The following is a 25398-nucleotide window of genomic DNA, read 5'->3' on the forward strand; positions in this document are numbered from 1 at the left end:
GGACCCATTTCTGCCTCGCACTGTGTGGCCTTGTCTACTTTAACAGACTGTGTTGTTGAACAGTAAATGTGATCAATATGTGACGGATCCTCCCATTGGGTCTGGGCATCTCGAAATGTTGGTGTACCAGGCTCGGCCTCACAGACAGGCTGACAGGTTTCTGGAGCATCTAAAAAGGGGAAGAGAAAACATGGATGGAGCAAAATTAATGCAGGCATAGAGTCCTCTCACTACAAACATCACAATGGAAAAATGTGTACTACAACATTGCACTCACACGCACACACACAATCATCATCACAACAGCCTGCCACCTTGCATTGTATTTATGATGTAGACTAAGGCACACGCAGGCCGGCACACACACACACACACACAATTAATGATGTAGCTATCGTGGGCATTGTTTGTCCCATCTCCAAAACAATCAACTGCCTTAGCAAAATACCGGTAGCAATGTTAATGTATGACAACTTCTTCATAATTAACAGTATTGTCAGCTTCATAGCTAAAGTTGCTGAACTTACCCTCAGATTCAAGTCTGCGTTTCTTTATCTGGGGGGAGGCAGTGGTCCGCTGGGTGAGTTGACGCCTCTTTGGCTGGGGAGAGCGATTGTATCCCAACCACAACTCTGGGAAAGGATTATCCTTGGTAGGTTTTTGGTCAACAAAGTGATAGGAACAAACAAAAACGTTGAGGGGTGGTTTCTTTAGATTCAATGCCTTCAGCCAGGTCCTTGATTCCGAGTCGGTATCAGGCTTGCGAAAAAATTTAAACAATGGAGCGCATGGACATTGCCTCTTCGTAGCTGGTTTGTGGTCGTAGCACTCTCTATCTAACCACTCGTTCAGGTGCTTTCTCGAGTTTTTGCAACCAACTACCGCACACGTCGTTCCCGAACCACTTTTCTTCATGTTGTAATTGTAATTTTTATATCCTCTTTGTCACTGCGATATCAGTGCTTTGTCGGCACAACGGAGCTAGCTAGCAAAACAAACCCAGCCCGGCAGAACGGAAGTGGATTGCATCGACGGGAGGAGTTCAGGAAGTAGAGCGGAAATGGCTCAAAAACGTGTGTATACTTTGGCGAACCTTGGGGCAACTTGTGCATGTGATCTGCGGGAACCATTCCTTTGCAAAAAGCAGTCAAACATCCAGAAGGGTGGAGTCAAGGTTGGGGAGTATTAGGTGTTAACAGTGTGGTTAATGTTAAGGTTAGGTTTAAAATCATATTTTATGACTGTACCTGTGCCAGCTAGTGACCACTGCAGAGCTGCCTCCAGAACAAGATTCATGATGAAAAACGCTAACCTGCGCCTCTTAAGGGTAAAGTAATCCAGAAGTAACTGAAAGTACGTTACTGAGTTTGGGTAGCGTTAGCCAAAAGTTCCGTTACTGATTACAAATTTGGACAAGTAACTTGTAACGGATTACATTTAGAAGGTAACCTACCCAACCCTGGGTGGAGGCCACATACCGTAGCTCTTCTGGTGCGATACACAGTATTGCTGATGTAAGAAACAGGTTATACTTTTCTTTTCATCTACCACAATGGTACAACTCCTATAGGGCTATCCTTTGACTCTATTGAACTGCCATTGTATTCTCTTGGAGCACAGTACTCAGGTGAAATAAAGTACTCTGCTCAATTGAATCTAGCTGGACATAAGATATTGATTATTGTCATACAGGTATCAATCACAATATAGATTTTTGTAATACATTTATCCATCAATCACATACAAAAGCACATGACACATCCTGAAGTTTGCATAGATCTTTATTTTTCATAGAATCTATCAATTAAATAAAAATGACAAATTTAACAAGAGCAAAACAAATCTTTAAATTACAAGAAAATTACACTGCACCATATATATAGTACAAAAATAGGCCTTATTTTAGAGTTATGTCCCATCTTAAGGTAGTCATTCTTTTACATTATTCATAGGTCACTGTTTCTGTTAGGTACTGTATGTAGCCCCAGGCCAAAGACTTCATGAGGAGAGGTGTGGAGAGGTGGACAGAGCTGCATGGGCCGTGTCCAGAGCTCTGTTTAACCCCCATGAGAGTGTTTCTTCTGTAGTTGTAACACACACACACACACACACACACACACACACACACACACACACACACACACACACACACACACACACACACACACACACACACACACACACACACACACACACACACACACACACCCTCATACAGCCCTTTAGTGTATGGGGATGGGATACATTCTCAATCTGCTCCCTCCACATCCAACGCTGTATCTCAGCTCCACCACTGTCACCCAGCAGGGGGTGGAGAGGGAAAGGTCTCTCTGCATTAAAAAGCAGGAATAACAGAAATAGCTAAAAAATGACAAATTCATCTGATTTATGAATCAATGCATATAGAAAACCTCAGATTGCGTCATCTCCCCATTTCAGGCTCAGCAATCTGGAGCAGAACTGTACTGAACACAACTCTAAATTGCCCCATCTTTGGTAATGCCAGAAACTCTGCTGCAGTCAGCTGTAGTATTGAGGCTGCACTGCAAGGAGCGCAACCTCCTTCCCAGCAGCTGTCCATTCTCTTAGGCATAGTGTTATAATGCAATAGAGATTTCCACATTCAGGAGTGACCAACTTAGAGGCAATAATGTAAGTGGGGGAAGTACGTTGGGGCATTAAAATGATTGCCTCAGCTGCAGCTCAACTATAATTCTGGTAGGTAGAACAATCCCTAAGAATTTATCAGTTACTTCTTCATTTTAAGGGAACAAATGATCATCAATAACAGCATTACTGTACTTTACATCAGCCAGGGCCAAACGGCACACTATTCCATCTTTGTAATAATGACATCTTTTGCTCAAAGTTGGCCGTCATTACTTTGCAATCAGAGGATAGCAACCCCCCCAGTCTGTGTATTGGAGATTGTCTTCCTCAGCAATGTTTTTAATTACATAAGATTTAAAGCACAGGGATCACCCCCCTTAGAAAACAATCCTGAAAACGATATATTCAGAGGGCATAAATCAGGATATATGAAATTACCTTTAAGTTGTGCCAAGACAGAGTAGGGGAGGAGAGAGAGAGAAAAGGAGAGAGACTGCAGCCCTACAGCCCTGGCACTGTAGATAAAGACATTTCAGTCTTATTATTACTGTAGATGTGTAAATCAGTGAAAGGAAAACTCCTACTCTTCAAAAGAAATATCCTTCTCTGAAAAGCTTTCACCTTTGACCTATATAATCATTCATAATTGCTATAGAACATATATACTCTGCTGCCGTTGCTGTGTGATCTGAGTGAGAGGACGGGATGAGCAGCTGCATCAATCTTATATGCATATTGTCACTATGACAACCCCTCTCAGTGAAGCCTCCTATTATCTGCTGGAAATGAAAAATAACTTCAACATAAAAAAAGAAAAAAAAGATAGATGGATGGATGGATCCAATATTTGTCCAATGGATGGATTAATGAGGTGCAGATTGTAGAATGAAGATATGTAGTCAACAATTCACTTTAAGGTTTTTCAATAAAGATACAGTATGAGTAGAAAAAAACATCCCTTGGAACACATCTGAGCTGTAGTGTCGTTCAGGGTATAATTCATTGGCAAGTATATGAAACCGATTATCTCTAGTTTTCATCGACATCCCTGATGATGACTGGAGGGCGAGTGGAGAGAAGCTGACTCAGTTCTTTAACATAGCCAGTTCTTTAAAGAAAAGCAGACAGGGAAGCTACAACTCCAAAGGCCAACCAGTATCATAGCTCAGCCTACAAACCCAACCACATCCTTAGTATTCCTAATGTAGTCATTCCCTCCTATTGCTCAACTAGACACCTGCTCAAACACTTGGCCGGCACACACTCAGACACACAAAGACACATACACACACCCTACCTCTTGTTTCAGTAAGTTATAAGACCAACATAGTGCTATGTGTGTGTGATGAACAGCATTAAAAGAGCAGCAGAGTAGGGAGAGTGGAGAGCCCCATCTGGTAATCATGGCCAGGCTTTGTTATTCTCTCTCTCCTCTGCAGTGTGTAAAACCCTTCTCTCTATCACACACTCCTCTCACTACCTGTATAGCTGCTCAGAGAAGCCCACAGGAGCCCTTGTGTTAAAAAAAGTAACTTCTACTGTACTGAGCCCCATCCACAATATATCTCACTACCACTCTCATCCTCAGTAGCTGAGCAATTAGAAGCCTTGAGTGGAAAGCCAATTTAATTCTTCCTAGGTACTTTTTCTTGGGAATGGGGTTTTAATCATAGAGGCAATATTATTTTGATCTAAACTCTGAGGCCCAGTAAAGTGTGGAGGCGTAGCTGGGTGAACTGCTGACCTATCTTTGGGGATCTGGCAGCGAGCGAGCACTCAGTCCAAACCCCATCTCTCCTCCATCCCCCACACTGGAGAGCAGAGAGGGGCGGAGGTCAGGGGACTTTATATAACCCTCAGAATCACATGAATCCAGCATTCCTAAACCGCTCTGAATAAGCAGAACGCCTCCTGAATTCCATGCCGAGGGGAGAGTGAGCGTTGCTAGTCTCATAGCCATGTATCCAGCCATAGCTGAGAGAGAGATACAGTCTCATACTGCAGCATGGACACACACTCAGCAGCTCTGAGAGGGCCTGGGGCTGATTCACCAAAACACTGGAACTATGAGGACTCTGCTGTGGCTTCTCAGAACCCTACCCCGATCTCGCTGTCCACTCAGCACGCACACACACAGCTGTCTACCCCCAATTTACAATCTCATCCGGCTACTGCAATGGAACTGGAGATGAAAAAAATATAAAAAAGGAGGGAGAGAGCAAACAATAATCGTTTGTTTATTGTGACATGGAAACCCTGGAGCCGTACGGGAAATGGGCTGTGTTCAGACACACTCTGTCTGTTGGTGATTGAGGGCGAAAGGGCACAGAGAGCCCATTTAATAGAAAAGCACCCGAGTGTGAAGCGAGCGCCGAGCACACCCAGGCCATCCCCATTCCATGTGACTCCAGTCTCCCATCAGGTCACCCACTGCAGAGTGGAACACTAAACCTGGGGGATGAAACCCGAGGACAGGAAGAACGAGGGAGCGAAACAGGGAAAGAGAAACCAGAGGAGGGGACCATGAGGAGGCTAGGGAGCCCGGAATTAGACGAGTCAGAGTGATTGGGGGAGAGGCAGTAGAAAGCAGGAATAGGAAGACAGGAGGGGGTTAAAGAGCACTTTGTGTTTTGATAAAGGCAGTCTTCTCATTGTGGACGTCAAACTCATCGTTGTCAGAGTCAGTGTTCGCCCCCTCGTCGCCCCAAACTGTAGGGATACCGCGGTACGAAACCATTTTGCTGCTGCCACCCAGGCCGAAGCCCCCCCTCAGGCCTGAGCCTGCCTCCTCCAGTGAGGGCAGTTTGGCCAGGACTCCAGATCTCAGCTGCAGCAGAACGAACACCCCAGCAAAGGTGGCCATGATGACCATGCAGCTGAGCACAGCGATGGTGACGGGCAGGTGGGAGCTGAGTTCTGTGCGGGGACCGGCGTTGCCCTGGCCCACCATGAAGTTGCCGGGGGACTCCCTCTGGATCTGGTTGAGGTGCAGGCAGGTGCTGGACACAGGGTCCAGGTGGCTGTGAGGGGGGCAGGAGAGGCAGGCGCTGGGGCTGAGGCCGCTGCAGGTGAGGCAGGGGGGTCGGCAGGGCAGGCAGGAGGGGACGGAGGCTGGATCCACAAAGTTCCCCATGGTGTAATTTAGGAGCTGGGAGCCTGCAGTGTAGCCTGCTGGACAGTCCCTCACACAGCCCTGCTGGAAGAGGTAGTAGCCACCATTGCACTCTGCATACAGGGAGACAAGAGAGGAGATATGGAGACATGTTTTAGTACTGCTGGTGTCCAAATTCTTCATTTAACATGGTTAGTGCACAGTCACCGCTAATAAATTGATTTAGTTCACACAAACCTTAAAATATGTTAACTGTATTTGAATAGTCTGCCATGACAATCATGCAGCACATTACGCATCGCCTCAAGACGATCATGCAGCACATTACGCATCGCCTCATCATTCTGGGGCATTATAATCATGAGCCTGTGAAAGTTCACTCAACTTAAGCTGCATAATGTTCATGTAGCTTTTGCTTCTGCTAGAATCAACAGTTTCCAGCCGTGAATGTGTTGATGAGCTGTGCAGATTGTGTGCCGAGACAAATACAGCATGTGTAAATCCCTCATCTATCTGAGGAGAAATGCACTGTAGCATATCTATTTCCGGAGCCGTGATTTGCCAACCCAGTTGGAAATAATATCACAAATATATGGACTTTCTAATAAGCTCTGAAGCATTTATCTGTACTAAGTCTGCACATCCTCGTGGACAGTTTGACAGTGGCATTAGTGTCTGTGTGTTATCACCACAGTAGTTTCAGTAGCAGCACCCTGTAACTCCTTATCTCCCCCAATGATTTGGGAAGCTAATCTCACACACACAGCTACTGAGGCTCCACACTCTCTCCCCCCCACCCCTGCAGCCCACTCCACATCCACCCAAGGCCCATTCCCCCCCCCAGCCTACACGGTCAGACAGAGCATTACCCCAATCTAATTACGTGGTTCATAATCAGTTGTCATTCTATCCCTGTTGAAGTGGGTGGGAGAGAGGGAGGATCAAATGAAAGGGGACAGCAGGAAAAGAGGAGGACAGAGGAAGGAGAGGAAGGAAGAGAGAGGAAGAGGGTGGGAGTAGTGACAGAGTGTTGAGGGAGAAGGGGTTGATGACAGAGGCAAGAGGAAAGGGGGAAGAGGGAGCAGTAGGGACGAAATTCCAACACAAATGTCATTTGCCAACTGGCTGAATGTGTTGATCACAGCCAGGCCCGGTCCTGGCCGTTCTGCTGCCCAAGACGAGACCCCCAAAAAATCTGATTTGGTCCGGACCGGACCAAGAATCTACATCCGTGGTCATGCAAATCAAGGCTGGTCCGGACTGCACCAAAAAAAGAAGGCGGTCCGGACAGGACCAAAAAAAGACACCTAAAAGATGTCGCAGTCAGTCAGTGCTGACTGGGGTGTAGCCTACAGTGTTGGCCTGCAATGGAATTGTATGACTGCCCATCCATTTGGTAGGCCTACTGTTTGTAAAACAGGCAGTTGCATTGGCTTTATTAGTCCTGATTCCTGTGACTAATCACAAAAATATCAGCTACCCAACTTTACCAGGAGTTATCCTGAGCCTATCTGCAATGAGAATCAATGTGTTTACACAGCGGGAAATGCAGAAGTATTTTCTTTTTCGCTATGATCAGCACGTCAAAAATGTACGGATACAAACTTGAAACCAATGATCATGACAATTTAGCCCATGGGATAAAACTCCTGGACAACAGTTGTCAGTAGTCTGATTGTCCATTCCATAATGTCATTTTGTTTTTGACCTGTCCTGTTTTTAGGATATGGTGTTGGTTAACATGTCAGCGCAGTTTTTTTATTTGATTGGGCACCATTTAGGTTAGGCTATTTGATCAGAGAATAGTGCATGATGTAAAAAGTGTCCATCTCATTACATCGTCATACATTTTATCTCCAGCCTGTAGGCAACAGAAAAGGCCACATACTCTTTCTACCATAGGCTATATCTACTAAATGATTTATGTTAGATGATGTTTGACAGAACGTTGGTGGAGCACCGCAGCGATGTGCGTCTCCAAGAGCACCCTGGAGAGTGGCTGGGAATGGACAAGCAACATATTTTGTGCCCCTGCCTTTGACAAAATGGGCACTGCTTATCATCAGCGCTCACTTAAAAAGCCCATATATCACTGGTTGAGAGAAATTGTCATTGTTTTTGACCAGAATTATGTGTTGTGTTGTTGGAGGTGCATATTGGTCAGTTTAGCTCAGAAAATCCCACCCTCGCCAATCTGCAGCGGCCTAATCCTGCCTAATGGCGGGCCGGCCCTGATCACAGCATTTAACAGGGCATCCTAAACAAGGCAAATCCCAGAGAGACTCTTCTCAAACCTCAAACTTCTGCTCGAATGTAACACAAATGTTAACTCAATATCTCAGTAGATGTCTCTGAGGACGAGCTGATCAACAAACTCAACCATCCAGAGTTCATGCTTCACAACCCACATCTATGCCATTACGCCACTATCTGATACAGTATACCAACAAGAGTGTTAAATTAATTGTGATACCCAGGGGATCCTGCAGGGGTCAGACTGTTCCTGTCTCTCCCAGTCTTATTCTAGGGCAGTGGTCTCCAATCTCTAGCATAAGCGCTTCTTATAAAAAATGTAACATGTCGCGAGCTACTCGTTTATTTTATAGCTTTTAAATAGGCACATTATTTTCTTCTCCTCTACCCTGCAACTCTTCCACGGGTCCTTGGTGAACAAGATATGTGCTTTCTATCAATATACCTGGTAATATAATGGTTAATAAACAGTATTTGGCATGACAGGCCCTATAAAATAATATTTTGAATTTTCCGAATTCAGTTCTCTCAGTTTAATTTTATTTTTTACTCTCAATATAACAATTAATCATAGAGAAACAACGAAAATGGATGTTCTGAGTCCATGTCAATGCTTAAACCACATCAGAAGACCATTTTTGAGGTCTGGAAAGAAAATAACATTTAATTGTGCATCTAGCAAGAGAGGAATGTGTCAGTCTAGCGATGTTTCTGCTATTAGACCTATTGTTACAGAACATGTCATGGCTGAGTTTGCAAAGCAATGGCCACCCAATTGATACAAATAATCATGATATAGCCTATTCCTGTCAGGTAAGCCTACTTTGTTCATATTTAATTGAGAAGGTTTATGGGGAAAGTCCTTCTGTCTGCCCACAAGACACCAGTTATCATTAGCATCGCTATCTGGCTACATACGGACTGATAGACAAACACGCACACCAAACAAAAGGCAATATTGCTGGAAATGAATTGCCAGATATTGTGTTACGTTTGGCTTTTTAAGTCAACAGTGGCTAACCAGGGGTGGGATAATGTCAATGCGTCTTTGATTGAATTGTAGCCAGGAGCTTTATGTTTATGACATTTTGCGATGGAACACATGAACACACAGAATTAATTGGCGAGCTTATCATAGGTGGGCTGCGAGCTACTGGTTGGAGACTCCTGTTCTAGGGTTTAACCTATACAAGCCATTCACTTTTGATAGGAGAGCCAGTGTTTCATCTCTCCGGTCTTACCTGTACAGTGTGCAGAGTAAATGTACCTGTTCAATAAATGGTTAGGCTTAGGGTAGGGGTAGGAAACTTAAGCCTGCAGAGCCACAGTGTGGTAGACTTTTGATCCATTAGACCATGATGGATTGAATTAGGTGCGTTTGTGCTGTGCAGGAACAAAAGCCTGGGCACACCACAGCTCTCCACGATCCTGGCTGCCTAACCCTAGGCACAGAATCTACATTCTCTTACAGTAACCAACGGTAACCAACAGTAACATTCTTACCAATGCAGATCTGCTGTAGGTCAAAAGTCTTACAGCTGCCATTACTGGACTGAGAGAGGTCCTTGGCTGTGGAGCTGGGAGAGTCTGAGCCTGTACCATACAGCACCAGGGTGAACTGAGTCAGAGTGCCTAGAGAGAGGGAGGGAGAGAGTGAGAGAAGTAAAGCATTAAATGTATCATCATATATTCTGGTGTTTCTCTATAGACTCGTTAGTTCAGAACAACACTTCCCGGGAGAGCCATTTATATGAGGGGCCTTTTGAGAGGGTCCAACTTCCTAAATCACAGAGGGGGAGGGGGCTGAGAGATCTACAGCCAGAGAGAGGGAGGGAGATCGAGAAAGAGAGAGAGAGACAGAGAGAAAACAAAACGAAAGAGAGCAACCGAGAGAAAATTACAAATAAACCCAAAAAAATTGTCTGAGAGTAGTGTGACCTGGATGGGCCTTAGGTCATAGTTATTCTGGATCGGCCTGCGTTAGCCTGGGCCAGACAGCAGGGCCCTCCACTCCCCTGCTTGATTTACTCTCCCTGGTTTAATGAAGCTGATTTAGAGGTGGGTGTGTGTGGAGCTAAAGACAGACTGCCTGACAGCTTGTATAAAATGGATCAAAAGGAGGCTCTCCGGGCACAGACACTGCTGCCCGCGCATAACACACTCCCTGATAGCGGTATAGAAGGATCTCACACACAAAATCATCAACACATGAATGACGTACATGCACACATGCACTGACACACATTATGAAATACTCAAATCCATTAACACATAAATCAAGCACATACTTCATATGCATGCATTCTCTCTCACACACGCAGTACATCAATGAATCAACACATATGATGCACAGACAAATACAAATCCCAAGTATGCATGCTGTCACACACACACATTCTTTCAGTGACACTGCTAGTCAGACATGGCTGCACTAACAGAAACCCTGTCACTCTGTCTTTCTGTCTCCGAGCTCCCAGCCAATGTTCCAGACTTAACAATAGCAAATGTTAAGGTAGTAAAAGAGATGTGTCTTACCATAGTCGCTGGCCCCAGCCATGTTCACTATCTCCAGGGTCCACTCCCCCCGGGGGTCCTCGTCCCAGGAGTGTGTGGTCATGAAGGCCCAGTCATTAAAGCCCTCTGACGAGTAGTCATGAGGCCTGGAGAGGAGACAGACAGGTATGTATTACACTGTGTGTGTGTATGTACACTACCAGTCAAAAGTTTGAATTCCAGGTGACTACCGCATGAAGCTGATTGAGAGAATGCCAAGAGTGTGCAAAGCTGTCATCAAGGCAAAATGTGGCTATTTGAAGAATCTCAAATAAAAAAAATCTAAATATATTTTATAACATGGGTTACTACATGATTCCATAGGTGTTATTTCAATGTTTTGATGTCTTCACTATTATTCTACAATGTAAAAAATAAAATAAAAACCCTTGAATGAGTAGGTGTGTCCAAACATTTGACTGGTACTGTCTGTGTCTGTGTCTGTGTCTGTGTCTGTGTCTGTGTCTGTGTGTGTGTGTGTGTGTGTGTGTGTGTGTGTGTGTGTGTGTGTGTGTGTGTGTGTGTGTGTGTGTGTGTGTGTGTGTGTGTGTCTGTGTGTACCTGGGAGCGAGCAGTGTGGAGCGGGTGCCCTGTGGGCTGGTCAGGTAGATGCCCAGGTTGCCCCTGCGGTTGTAGGAGAGGGTGAGCTGGGCCTGGGCATGTTCTAGGGAGCTCACATGGTTGGCTGTCCCAACGCAGCCGTCCACTGTCTTGGTGATCAGCAGGTGGCTCCCAATGTTCCTGACACACAATTAAACAGCACATCAGCATATATGACCAAATACATACATTTACACAAAGACAGCATAGTGATTGAAGATCAAAACAGCCTTGAAGTGGCTTGTGTTTTCATGTTGGTGGCTTCTGGTGTGTGTGAGAAAGATACCTCAGCTGGGAGTGACAGCAACTCTTGTGTGCAAAACTACAATGGTTCTCTGAGTGTGTGAGTGATGCTGCTTGAGAGTGGGACTGTCGCTCTGGACTAGTGTGTGAGCGATGCTGCATGAGTGTGTGACTGTCGCTCTGGACTAGTGTGTGAGAGTGAGCCTAGTGTGTGAGAGAGAGCCTAGTGTGTGAGAGAGAGCCTGCTGAGGGCACAGGGTTTGCGGCCTTGAAACAAGATTAGCAGCTCAGGTCCTGCAGCAGCCCTGTCCTCTACAGGAGAAAAGTACCAGGCTCCCTCTACTCCTCCAATCCGCTTAGCAGCTTACACACATCCACAACAACTGAACCCAGAGGAGAGGAGGGCTGGGGAGGGAGAGGAGGGCATGAGGCTTTACAAAAGCTGCGGTGCCCAGCTGATAGAAAATACGGGCTGTAATCGGTGAACTGGGTGTAAAAACACACCGCTTCCTCCTAATTAAATCCCTTAAAACGTGTGGCGTTAGAATCCAATCCGCAGCAGTCAGAGAGAGTGAAGGGGAAACAAATCCCCACCAAGCCAGCAGTTATCACTCAGAAGCAACACCTCTTGTTCTGTACAATGCACACTGCACAAACACCATGCCACTAACAACACCTTTAACACAGGCTCCAGCGGTCGGCTGTGATCTATGGACCAGTACAGAGAGAATACAACACAGGGCTGGGATCCTGTCAGCTACTGTATGTAGCAGAGGCAAGGTTAAAGACATGAGAGAGAAAGAGTAAGGCATACAGAGATAGAGAAAGTGTGAGATGAATACAGAGAGAGAGAGACAGGAAGATATACACAGGGAGCACAAGAAAGAGGGAAAGAGAATGAGAGAGAGAGCAAGAGCAAAGGAGCAGAAAGATGGAGCGAGAGAGTGAAAGAGTAAAAGATTGACAGAGGTTTAGAGACAGCCAGGGAAGCGTGGAGAACATGGAAGCAGAGAGAGACTCATCTGTAAAGTGATTATTTCCCTTAAACATGCTCCCCCAGGCTCAGAAGCTCATCACCCTACCATACACACACATCAGAACCCAGCAGAGCATCTCAATGGGCCCCCTGTGCCATGCTCAGAATGGAAACATGATGTGCAGTCACACTGGGGTATGACAGCTTGGTCACACATGAGCACCTCTCACACCTACGGCCCATCACAAACCATCCCACACACGGCAGCTCTCATCACCTCCACAGCCGACACCACCCAGGGGGGGAGACAGACTCTCACAATCTGAAGCATCCTATTCTAATAAGAATCACAGAGGTTTATTATGTTTTAATCACCGGGTGGGTTAACTGTATTAAACCAAAAAACCAATGTAATCCCTAGCAAGCTAGTACTGATGCTCCTGCCAGCCAAACAGTGAGTGGTATTACAGGTAGAGTTGGTAGAGCTGTCATGTGTGTGTGCAGCTCACCTGGGCTCTGCCACCATGGACAGCACACATTTCTTCTGGGGCCCGACGTTGGTCCAGTTCTCAGCCAGAGCCACGATCGCACTGGCATCAAGCAGACCATACCCATATGAGTGGCTCACTGAGAGAGAGAGAGAGAGAGAGAGAGAGAGAGAGAGATCAATTGATATCAGACTGCTGAAAGGCTCCTTCATCACGATTCCAGTTCCAACTCAATAAGGGCCTCTTCACTATTAGATTATTGCATGTACCCTGCTGTGTGCCCAGTAAAACCTCTCCCTGAACTTTGGAGCCACGGCTTTCTGTAATTGCTTAATGTAGGCAACTTTAAATCAATTGATGTAAATACAATATAGATCAGTCTCCATTGTGCAACTGGCAGGGCACGGGGAGCGATGATGGTCAGCCGAGCTCAGCTAATGGGACCCTTTGCTGTACCTTTTCGTCCGACCCCATTGGTATTCCAGTCGTTGGTGAGGAGGTGGGCGGGATGAGAGGTCCTCACGACCAAGTGCTGCATGTCCCTCCATGTCAGGTTTTTACTGCACACACAAACAACAACAACCATACCTTTCATCAATATAGAAGATTCCAGATCTGCAATACACTTAACTTGATTATGAAGACAGTACAACAAGCAACATCATACCCTACTGTACCGCAATGCATAGTGACTGATTGCAAAGGAAATGGCATTAGCTGCCCAAGTGCGCTAGAAGAGTTGGAACATCAGGCTTAATGTTGCCGCATTGAAAAGATAAAGAAACCAGAGAGATCCCTGTCAGTCACATCCTCGCTCTCACTCTCTCTCCTCTGTTCCCTGCTCTCCCACACTCTCCTCTGTTCCCTGCTCTCACACACTCTCCTCTGTTCCCTGCTCTCACACACTCTCCTCTGTTCTCCGTATAAAACCCTGTGTTACTGCCGTTCCACCCAGCAGAGCAACAGTAAAAGCCTACAGTAAAACAGTCAAATAGTCTACAGTACCCCAGCAACACAGTGAGTTTAAACCTCATCAGCTCAGTCTTTTACTGGAAGGTCAGCTTTGACTGAAGGGAAAGTCATAAAGCCCTGCAGTACAGTCAGACACTTTTAATGGACAGGGAACTACAGAGGTTTTTACTGGTCACACGTGCCCCGTTCCCCAACCAGACTACAGTACTGAGCTGATGGCACGTTCATAGCAGAATGATAGGAGATAACTGAATAATCTATTCTGGTCCACAATGCATTATTACAAGACAATTGCGTTTCCCCCGAGAGTTTGTCGTACTTCTGAGACATCTCTGTGTGTGTGCTCAGACTGAAAATATTTGTGAACAGACAAAGAAACCCACAAAGGAGGGTGAGGGAGAGAAACAGACAGAGAAACATCAGAGAGAGAGAGAAAAAGAGGAAGAAGCAAGGAGACATTGAGACAAACAGAGACAACCAAAGGAAGAGACAGACAGAGACAGACAGACATGTGTCACTCACTTGGCTTCCAGTGCGAGGGCAATGATCCCAGCAGCCAGTGGAGCCGAGGCAGAGGTGCCCGTGTGGGTGTCAGTACACTTCTGTCTGAGGTCCGTGGTCACCTGACAGGAACAGGAAGAGAGTTAGAGTCAGTCAATCTTTTCCATAGTCAGATACGGTGCTCAGCTGAACACCCATTCCGGGCCGAAATGTTTACACCTAATATATGGGCAGATAAATAACATTTTATTGGAGCAATCAGTAGGAGTGTAAGTTATACACTATAAAAGTCAGATATTCTCCTCAGCCCCATCTACTTTGATAGATGTTTACGTATCAACACATGCTTAACATGATTAATCATAAATGTGGAAACATACACTCACACCAATTCATTAATCATGAGTGTGCACGGCATGCCTCATGGCAAGTGGTTGGGATGAACATCCATTACACAGTACAGTACTGTAATCTCTCCTAGTGAGAGGCTCTCCTTCCTCCACCTCCCTCCTGTGTGTCTGTGTGTCCATGTGTCTGTGTGTCTGTGTGTCCGTGTGTCTGTGTGTCTGTGTGTCCGTGTGTCTGTGTCTGTGTGTGTCCATGTGTCTGTGTGTGTGAGTGTGAGTGAGAGAGACATGTCTGTGGAAGGACGAGACAGGGAGATGGGATTTCAACATTTTATTAATTCAAAATGGGCCTCAAGAGGGCGGGTTGGAAAGAGAGCAAAGAGCGAGAGTTTATGAAGAGAGAAAAAATAAGGAAAGCGGGAAAGAGAGAGTGTCACTGCTCAATGTGAGAAGACTGCAGGCTCTGGCTGTCTGAGGCAGGCCAGTGAGAACTGACTCAGTCATTCCTCCAGAGTGAACACACACACAACCTGCCTTGAAGCAGCAAACAGTCCAGTAAGCATCTGGCTTACAGTCTATCTGACTGGAAGGAGGAGCAGTAAAACCATTAGGAAAACTGACAAAGAAGTGCAACAGGATACAGGCTAACTAGGACATCCAGAAACGCTCAAACCTCTAGAGTACAGCTAGAGAGTCTGGACTAGTGCTTTGGCTCCGGATTCAACCATCTGAGATACTCTATGGCTCCCAGGAGCCAAGTCAACCTGCTTCTATACATTAACTCCCTGGCTATACATCAAACGTTTCCATCCATACATCTCACTGAAGCACACACACCATTCCCCTGACTAATATGCTGTAAAATAGACTTCCTCCTCTTCAAAGCTTAGTGGAAGCTGTGTGATCTCACATTGCAGTTAGCAACATATAACCACTGATGCCCTGGAACCACAGAGCACAAGACTCTCACAGGACAGGAGCCCCTACTCACACACTCTTCCACCCTGCATGCACACCAACACTCAGTTTAATGTTCTGCTTTCTGACATGCCCATTTTCAGACTGTACAGATGAATGCTACCCATTCTCCTCATGGCTCTCACAATGGGAGTGAGTGCGTGTACGTTCAGTATGTTTATTAATCACAATCCGTTTCCCGCTCCATTTGCCACTGTAAGTGTGTGTGTGTGTGTCTACTGAACTCACTATCTGTTTCTCATTGAGGTTGCCAGAGCTGTAGGTTGTAGCGAGGGTGGAGGAGCAGGCCTCGCTGTACCAGGGCACGTTGCCGTTCTGGGTGGAGCTGCTGATGGACAGGGTGTAGATGCTGTTGGTGTAGCCGTCACAGTTACAGCTGTCCTTCTCACGTCCGCCGTTCCCTGATGCCCACACAAAGATGGAGCCCAGGCCCCCACGACCCTAGAGGAGGGAGAGGGAGACAGTCAGACAGACAGAACAGTCAATAACAAACCTAGACAACCACAAGGCTTCTAGACAGGCCTTTCAGACGTACATGACCAGATGCATGTGTATCTTGGTATGGCACAGCTAATGAAAGAGGGGATCACCGAGTGTCCTTCAATCTAAATGAGATTCCCATTCATACTACAGCACAACTCATTACAGGGTCCATCTCTGAAAGGCCTGCCACAGCTCATCCAGACAGCACAGGACCGTGTGATCACTCAGACGCTTTGAATCCAAAGAGCTTTAATGTACCACGGCAGCAATACAAGACAACAGGGACTGTACGTCAACAAACCTGGAGCAATAAATCATCTGCGCTATTCAGCATTCACAATGAATAAATATCACGGTCCCACAAAATGCTCTACTGTGCTGGGTGGTGCAACCTCTCCCCATTGATCATCACACGCAACCATCCAGAACAGTGTAACCGACAGAGACTGGAGCTACTGATGATGCAATGGCTCCCTATAGAATAGTATGTGTTTACATGCCCATATGCTTTTTATTTGACAGGCCTGTAATAAAGGGAGGCAGACAGGGCACCAGTAACGGCCCTCTGATGCGGTTTGCCCAATAAGGTCTGATGGTTCTTTGTCTGAATGGCCCGTTGGCCCTGGCTCTCTGTGGCTTGGCTCTATGCTTTATGACTGGCTCGCTCACACCCCCTTACCCTTAGCACTGGGATCAGATGGATGCAGGCTCCCATGTGTACACTACAGAGAGCCTGGCATATGGCCCCAATACGTCTGCAGTCTGCATGCTTACTGTTCCCTCCACTCAGTCATGCACTGTACACACCTGCCACACTCCCTGGACTCCCACACATACAAAGACTACGATTGAACAAAAGCTGATATCAGGAACATGAGTAATTACATACCAATCATGGTTACGACATCCAGACTGGGTTAACAGTCTACACTGCCCTCTCAGGCACTCACTACACTGGCTGGGCTCTATAGGAGGAACTAGAACTAGAGTGCTTACTATACTCAGGAATTTCATACTGGATATAAAGAATTCAAATACCCCACAGCCTACAGTAGCTAGAAGATTGAATTGAATAGAGAATATAGTATGGCCTGAAAGCGTTGGTAATCACATGTTTGTTTGGTGGAGGCTGTATACAGTAAGAAGCCCATTAAAGACACAGAGCCTTCAGCGAGGCAGCTACTGTTTCATATTGACACTAAAGACCAGGTCAGTTCCCCATCCTGCTCTTTAAGTAGTTATCAAAATGCCTAATTAGCATTGCACCGCTTACGCTCACTCACTCACCTCAATCACTCACATACTCTCTCACACACACACGCTCTCTCACACACACACACACACACACACACACACACACACACACACACACACACGCTCTCTCACACACACGCGCTCTTTCTCTCTCACACACACACGCTCTTTCTCTCTCACACACACACGCTCTTTCTCTCTCACACACACACGCTCTTTTCTCTCTCACACACACACGCTCTTTTCTCTCTCACACACACACGCTCTCTCTCACACACACACGCTCTTTCTCTCACACACACACACACCACAGTGAGCGGTCCACAGTGAGCGGTAATGTCTCAGGGCTGGCAGTATGTCACTGTCTCAGGGTTGGCAGTATGCCAACGCTCTGCTGTGCCCGGAAGTCCATGCGAGACAGAGGAGCTGGAACTAAGACTTCGTTCTCTCTGAATCCTGCCACACTAACATTAAAGCCCCATTAACTATTTACATCTGTTAGCATTTCACATGCAGAAGAAAATCTGCACGTGACCTGAGCTCAATGGCTTTTTAATGAGATATTCTCATAACACAAATATCACCCAGATGTCGGCATTACCCCTCTCAATAGCTCCCACTCAGATTCTGAAATAACTTCTACAATTGTGGTACTGTAGTTATGTGAAGGGAAATTATTATTATGAATGTACAATCTTTTTGGTGCTTTGTATTGAGGATTATTTTTCCTATAGTATTTGTTCAGGCCTTTATTTTTTATCCTTAGAGCGTTTAGAAAGCCTGATATTTCCACAGCGACTAAATCAAATTCCCCCATTCATAATCGTCAGGGTCATAAAGTGCGCTTGCGTTGTTCAAGCCACCTTTGTCCTTCAATGGTTGAATAGTTCAATACATAATTACTGCCTGTGTGTAGAGGAAGTCGCACACAAACTATTGATGCATGAGGGAGGCATTGAAATGGGGGCAACGCGGCACACAACTGAGGCCCAGAACACACAGATATTTATAGACAAACCTCGGTCACGCCGCGCAGAAAGGCTTCCTTGGCTAGCTTGGCAGGTCCATCCACCGTCTTCCCATCATCCTCAGGGCCCCAGCTGGCACTGTAGATGTGGATGTGCTGTGGGTTCAGACTGAGAGACTGGGCCTCCACCACGTCTGTCACCTCGCCGTCCAGCATACGCACTCCTACACACACACGTACAAATTTGTACACATTTATTTAATAACCATCTACTCCTTTTCTTTGAGGTGAGGTTAAACTCAAATACCAAAGCCTCTAGTAGGAAAAGTGTTCCACAGAAAAACAAACAGTCAGCAGCAGAGTTGGTGATAATTAAGCCTTAGATCTGAAGAAGCTCTCCTGATACTTAAGGATTGTTTACAGGTGATAAATGAGAACATTCTGTTTCCCTCCCCAGAAAACAGATTTAAAGTTTGAATCCGGGTGGACTTTTCTTTGCACAAATCCTCTCTGCAGAAGAGGGACACTTGAATTGGGATATGCCAGCGCTTTTTGTATATTAAAGCCATCAACTCTGAATTCAATTTAGAAAGTTTTGTAGCGCCAGCCTCCAGGTCAGTTTTTGGAGCCTCCTCATCCTCTTTCTCTCCTCACCCCCATCCCAGACCAGCACAGACAGAAAGCTGAGAAATCGAAGGCAGACATCTTCAAAACAAATGCGTTGGCTGCTTTGATGCATGGAGAGTCAAATTACTCCATACTGCCCTCATACCGGTTAAAGTAAACAAACAAAGTTCGGCCCTTTGAAGTTCTCCAAAGAGCACCGACTCAGGGTTCCCGTAGAGCTCAGAACGAAACGAGCAAATCGTTTTATAGGAGGAGATAGCCCATTATCTGGGGAGCGCTGCACCCATCCCTGCTACCCCTTACCTCCACCAACACACAGGGATTCTTATATAGGTGGGTTGAAGCCAATACAGCTTTCTAAATCTTAAGGCCAAAGCTTGAGCTTACAGGAAGGTTTGTGCTCTGGAATAGTGGTAGGATGACAAAGACCTGCCTTTCATTGGTAGTCACTGCCATATAGTGATAGGATATTAGATTCATCTCTCTGTGTGTGTGTATGTTTATGTATATATGTGTGTGTGTGTGTGTGTGTGTGTGTGTGTGTATACGTTTTACTATACTTAAATAATAAACCAATAGAGATCAATTCAGAGAAGTGAGGACATTTTGCTGGTCCTCACTTGTAATTTTTTTTTATTTTAGGCTTAGGTGTTAGATTTAGGGTTAGGTTTAGAATTAGGGTTAGGTTTAGGGTTAGCGGTTAGGTTTAGGTTTAGAGGTAAAATAGGATTTTGAATGGGAATCAATTGTTGGTCCACAAAAAGCCCTCACAAGTATAGTAAGACATAGTTGTGTGTGTGTATGGTATGAGAGCTGGTGGAGGGGCAGTGCAATAGGCCCTCCACAGTATGGCCTTTCTAGAAATTAAATATTTATTTATAGAAGTGAGTATTTCTACTCACTTATTAACAGACAGCTGCCGGACTGGGCCAAGCCTGCGGGTAGGTGAGCCAACGCACGCACGCACCACACACACACACACACACACGCACACACATACACACACACACACACACACACACACACACACACACACACACACACACACACACACACACACACACACACACACACACACACACACACACACACACACACACACACACACACACACACACACACACACACACACACACACACACACACACGCACACACACACACACACACACACACACACACACACACACACACACACACACACACACACACACACACACACACACACAGCTGTTCCTCTGCTTCACTCTCCTTTACGCCTGACAGAGCACCCTTGCTACAGTCTTGGAAGGACTGTGGTTGGTCAGAAAGTTTCTATCCTCTGAATGGGGAAGGTGAGCAGAGACTGCTGCTCATTAACCATCTCATTAATACGCAGGTTCCAAGGCAGACAGGGTTTAATCACTGCCCAGTGTAGAGTCTACCTTTATAAAGGAAGTAGTAGTGCTGAAGAGGCTGAACGCAGGAGGCATGCACTGTTGTTAAACCTCCTGCATTCAGCCTCTTCAGCACTCCTACTTCAGCACTCCTACTTCAGCACTCCTACTTCAGCACTAAGACTTCTATGTGTGTTCATGGTTTAAATGAGACAGTACTACTCCTGACAGTAGAGAAGCGGCGGCAGACAGATATTGGATGTTGTGACCAATAAGGACTAAAACTATGGGTTGGATTTAGCCGGCTGTGACAGCTGGAAACATGCAGCGGCATGGAGAGATAAAACAAGCAGAGGGTTAATGAGATGAGAGCATGAATTGACTGGATAAAAGAGATGGCTCTAATTAAAGGGATTACACACGCTTACACTGAGGCATGGGCTCAGAGGAGCCACGCTGCACACTGAGATTCTCACTCTCACAAACACACACACACACACACACACCCCATAACGAATGTTCATAGAGCATCACTGTCATCACTGGGCCAAAAGTGGAGGAGGAGGAAGAGTTACCCTTGAGCAACTCCCGCTCAAACTGAGCTCAGAATAGTACGGAGGCAGCACCCATGGGTATTTCAGCTGTTTTAGCAGTCAGAAAACGTGAAGAATTGAAAGATAAAATGGAGGAGAAACAGAGAGAGATGACAATCAATCACCCTCTGTTCTATGGTACTGTACCTCCAATCCTGGCGTTGTAGGCCACCCCGACTCCACAGATCCCATTGTTGGCCATCGCTGCCACCTCTCCTGCACAACGAGTCCCATGCCTGGAGGGAGAAAGAGGGGGAGAGAGGGAGGGAGGGAGAGCGAGAGAGAGATAGAAAGAAAGAGCGAGAGAGAAAAACAGAGAACGAGAGAGAACGAGGGGGAGAGAGAACGAGGGGGAGAGAAAGAGAGAATTGAAGTCCTCATCTTGATGTGTTTTACCCATATAAACACAGTGTACATTAGCTACAAACTACATCATTGTCTCCAGGCAGTGTGCATTATCTATAAATGGAGCTCTTAGAGAGAGTAAATGAACAGATACAGGAGGTTATGTAGGAATGCGCTCCCTGCGATACTGTGGTCTAAGATGGCCATCGACAAAAAACAAACTCATGTAGACAAGTCCTTGGCTCTGGCTGCCTCTCAGCTGTTCCGACTTTGCTGTAGCCCAGAGGAAAACAGTCAGTCAGTCAGTCAGTGAGCGAGTGTGGGTCACGAAACATTAGACTGTTTCCTTCCAGCAGACCTTGAGTCTGGGGCCGCGGGGCCTGCCGGCAGCGAGGACAGGCAAAATGAGCTGACATGCTACCATCTTAAGGTGGGGGAAACGAATTAGACTTGCCATTTCCACAAAATAGCTTTTCATGGGGTCTGTGCCTCTCCGGTTTGATCTCTCCCTCTCAGCGCTGCAGGGGATCTGTGGAGAATGCGGACCACCACATTCCAGTCAGGTTAATTCCTCTGCTCCACCGGATGGGCACGGACTCTAAACGTCCTCCAAACCCCCGGCTCCCCAGCGGATCGCAGGACACTCAGTGGGTGCGGATAATGCCAGGGTTAGGATACACCAGATCAGCAGAGAGCAGCTCCACTGCCCAGCCAGCAGGCTCCCATTCAGGCAGAGTAAATAAACCAGTACTATGGTGTCCTATCATAGCCCAGGGGAAATACCCCAGTTGGCTGAGAGAGACTGACATCCTCCATTGATAACTTGCATGTGGTCTCAGCATGTTTAAAAAAAAATGTATTTAACCTTTATTTAACCAGGTAAGCCAGTTGAGAACAAGTTCTCATTTACAACTGCGACCTGAGACTGAGCCACCATAGCTCTATGAAAGCAGCAGCATATGCAAACTGTTAGCCATGGCCCTCGATGAGCAATTAAAGAATATGAAAGAGACTTTAATGCCTCCAGTCCCTGTCTTATAGTGGGACGTCTTGTAACTGCCATTTAATTCTGGCAGACAAACAGCTCTTTGATCTTGGGGTCAGCTGCACTCAAACAACCTTCGCAACACTTTAACCTCATTTATCCAGGCCTGACTGATGGGCGTTAGGCTAGGTTAATGTATTCCCTTCATTAAACCCACAGGGCGGAGACCAGGCCTTGTTAAACAAGAGGGTCAGAGAGCGCTGCACTGTGGCAGTGGATCAACCAATCTGCCTGAGATCTCTTTAGACACGGCTATGAGCTGCGGGTCAAAGGTTAATGTCAGAGTTACCCCTGAGTGCTCAGTGTCCCACTAACAAGTGTCATGGGACCTGGATTAACTGCAGGACCAGAGGGCATTTTAACCACATGCTTGACTGGTGCTGTGTAGAATGTGTAGAGGTAATTCAAAGAAGACCAGATCTGAGGTGAAGAACACATCTAAAAGACTGAAACACACACACACACACACACACACACGTAGGCTGGCAGCTAGTATACCGCTATCAGTGTGAATTTGACAATGGAAGATCGGCAATTCACTTAATCTCCACTTTCATACCAGGGCAGGTATGTTAGTCCCTGTCCAGGCAGTGTTTGTAGGTGATCCATCGCTTTGTAGCGGTAGGAATGCGGGCCAGCGATGCAGCAGATTATATGGCACAGCTCAGGTGTCTGTGAAAGGATGTAGGGCAAGCCCAAGCTCATAACAACACCCGTCTGTCTTCTGAGTTCCCAGTCATATCTGCCTCTGACAAATACATATCCACCTAGATCTACAGTATCTGACACTTTCTTTTGGCATGTGATGTTGCTAGGGTAAAAATCAAAGGACACTGAAAATATCCCAATCTGAACATCTTCCAGAATCTAAGATGTGCGATCCTTTTGATGCAAAATGTTCTTTCCATGAGGCAAGTGCATTTTTATTCATTTGCACCACCAAAGGTGTATGAACATTTCTCAAAAGGTTGAAAATGATCCAAGAGAGACCATTTGGCGTCTCTCGTGTTGCAAGACATCCCAGGGTCAGGAATCACACAATGGTGGCGAGTCGACTGGCCAGCAACGCAGCACAGCAGCAGTCCATCTCAGAGCCACACAATGTGCTTATCTGGCCTCCGCATTCAGAGAATGTGGAGGACATAAATGGTCGGGTCAGCAGCCCAGTCAATCATATCCTCCGAGTGAGTGGGCCTTTACAGACTGTGGGTTGCTGCTCCAATGGAGAGGGAACAAAGCAAACAGGCCGCGGCCATTGAGTCTGGTCTAATCTTTGGGTCAAGGATGAAAGTGCGCTTTTGGAGGTGCTGGAACTGCTGAAGAAATCTGCTGAAGAATTGGCTTGTGAAGTCTTCTTTAACGGAGGAATGTACACTGACAGACTGACCAGGTGAATTCATTTGAAAGCTAGGATGCCTTAATGATGTAACTTGTGTCAGTGAGACACTTCAATCCGTGTAGATTAAGTGGAGGAGACGGGTTAAAGAAGGATTTTTAAGCCATGAGACAATTGAGACATGGATTGTGTATGTGTGCCATTCAGAGGGTGAATGGGCAAGACAAAATATTTAAGTGCCTTTGAACAGGGTATGGTAGTAGGTGCCAGGCACACTGGTTTGTGTCAAGAACTGCAACGCTGCTGGGTTTTTCACGCTCAACAGTTTCCCATGTGTATGAAGATTAGTCCACCACCCAAAAGACATCCAGCCAACTTGACACAACTGTGGGAAGCTTTGGAGTCAACATAGGCCAAGCCAGCATCCCTGTGGAAAGCTTTCGATACCTTGTAGAGTCCATGCCCCGACGTAATTGCGCCCTTACACTCAGTAACTGGTTGTGCCACCTTTAGCTGCAACGACTGCAACCAAATGCTTCCTGTAGTTGTTGATCAGTCTCTCACATCGCTGTAGAGGAATTTTGGCACACTCTTGCATGCAGAACTACTTTAACTCAGCAACATTTTTGGGTTTTCAAGCATGAACTGCTCGTTTCAAGTCCTGCCACAACATCTCAATTGGGATTAGGTCTGTACTTTGACTAGGCCATTCCAAAACTTCTAATTTGATTGTGTGTTTTGGATCATTGTCTTGACTTTAGGAAGGTGTTGCTAATGTTTCGTATACTCAGTGTATATCTGTAACTCTGAAGGGAAGTGGAACGCTGTTATACTATGTTCCAGGCTTCCAGCCTAATAACCACTAGGGGTCCAACCAGCTGGCCAGAGTCAAGGTCCCTTCCAACTCATTTCCTGATCCAATGGAAGCACACAAACAAACAGAACATTATCAAGATTTTCTATGACAATGTTCGGTTTACATTTTACATTTTAGTCATTTAGTAGACGCTCTTATCCAGAGCGACTTACAGGAGCAAATAGGGTTAAGTGCCTTGCTCAAGGGCACATTAGTTTTCACCTAGTCGCCTCAGGGATTCGAACCAGCGACCTTTCAGTTACTGGCCCAATGCTCATAACCACTAGGCTACATGCCGCCAAATTGAATTTCAATTAATCGATTTCCTGCATTGCCTCAGCCTGGCATTGACATGGGATTGAACCCAACCTTATTGTGTGATTCCAGAGGTTGTTACTGAGCAGAGCTCTGGTGTAGGCTATACGAGGGGGCTCAGATGAATTGGCCTATCAAAACACACTGCGCTCCACTCTGGCAGAACAAAATGACGTCTCTCACTCACACAGGGGAGGAGGAGGGCATCTCGCCATCTTTCATCACCAAGTCACAGTGAGATAAATGAACATCGCAGAGCCTCAATATCCCCCTGACACGTCTCACTGACACACAGCCTGGACTGATCTGACACACAGCCTGGACTGATCTGACACACAGCCTGGACTGATCTGAAACACAGCATGGACTGATCTGACACACAGCCTGGACTGATCTGACACACAGCATGGACTGATCTGACACACAGCCTGGACTGATCTGACACACAGCCTGGACTGATCTGACACACAGCATGGACTGATCTGACACACAGCCTGGACTGATCTGAAACACAGCATGGACTGATCTGACACACAGCCTGGACTGATCTGACACACAGCCTGGACTGAT

At 46.2% G+C, this 25398-nt stretch overlaps 1 protein-coding gene across 1 annotated transcript in view; it reads right to left on the minus strand.

The window, feature by feature from the left end:
• Positions 1 to 1763: 1763 nt before the first annotated feature.
• LOC121548261 (furin-1-like) overlaps positions 1764 to 25398 on the minus strand; it is a 90374-nt gene continuing 66739 nt past the window's right edge. The window contains exons 7-16 of the mRNA XM_041859674.2: positions 21079 to 21167; positions 18389 to 18561; positions 15862 to 16074; positions 14330 to 14430; positions 13292 to 13395; positions 12857 to 12974; positions 11090 to 11269; positions 10511 to 10635; positions 9479 to 9607; positions 1764 to 5835 (exon numbers count right to left, since the gene is read on the minus strand). Coding sequence (XP_041715608.2) covers positions 5222 to 5835; positions 9479 to 9607; positions 10511 to 10635; positions 11090 to 11269; positions 12857 to 12974; positions 13292 to 13395; positions 14330 to 14430; positions 15862 to 16074; positions 18389 to 18561; positions 21079 to 21167 — 1846 coding nt within the window. The 3' untranslated portion in view covers positions 1764 to 5221. The remainder of the gene's footprint in view (positions 5836 to 9478; positions 9608 to 10510; positions 10636 to 11089; positions 11270 to 12856; positions 12975 to 13291; positions 13396 to 14329; positions 14431 to 15861; positions 16075 to 18388; positions 18562 to 21078; positions 21168 to 25398) is intronic.

This window comes from Coregonus clupeaformis, unplaced genomic scaffold (assembly GCF_020615455.1).
Source record: "Coregonus clupeaformis isolate EN_2021a unplaced genomic scaffold, ASM2061545v1 scaf1015, whole genome shotgun sequence".
Lineage (NCBI taxonomy): Eukaryota > Metazoa > Chordata > Actinopteri > Salmoniformes > Salmonidae > Coregonus > Coregonus clupeaformis.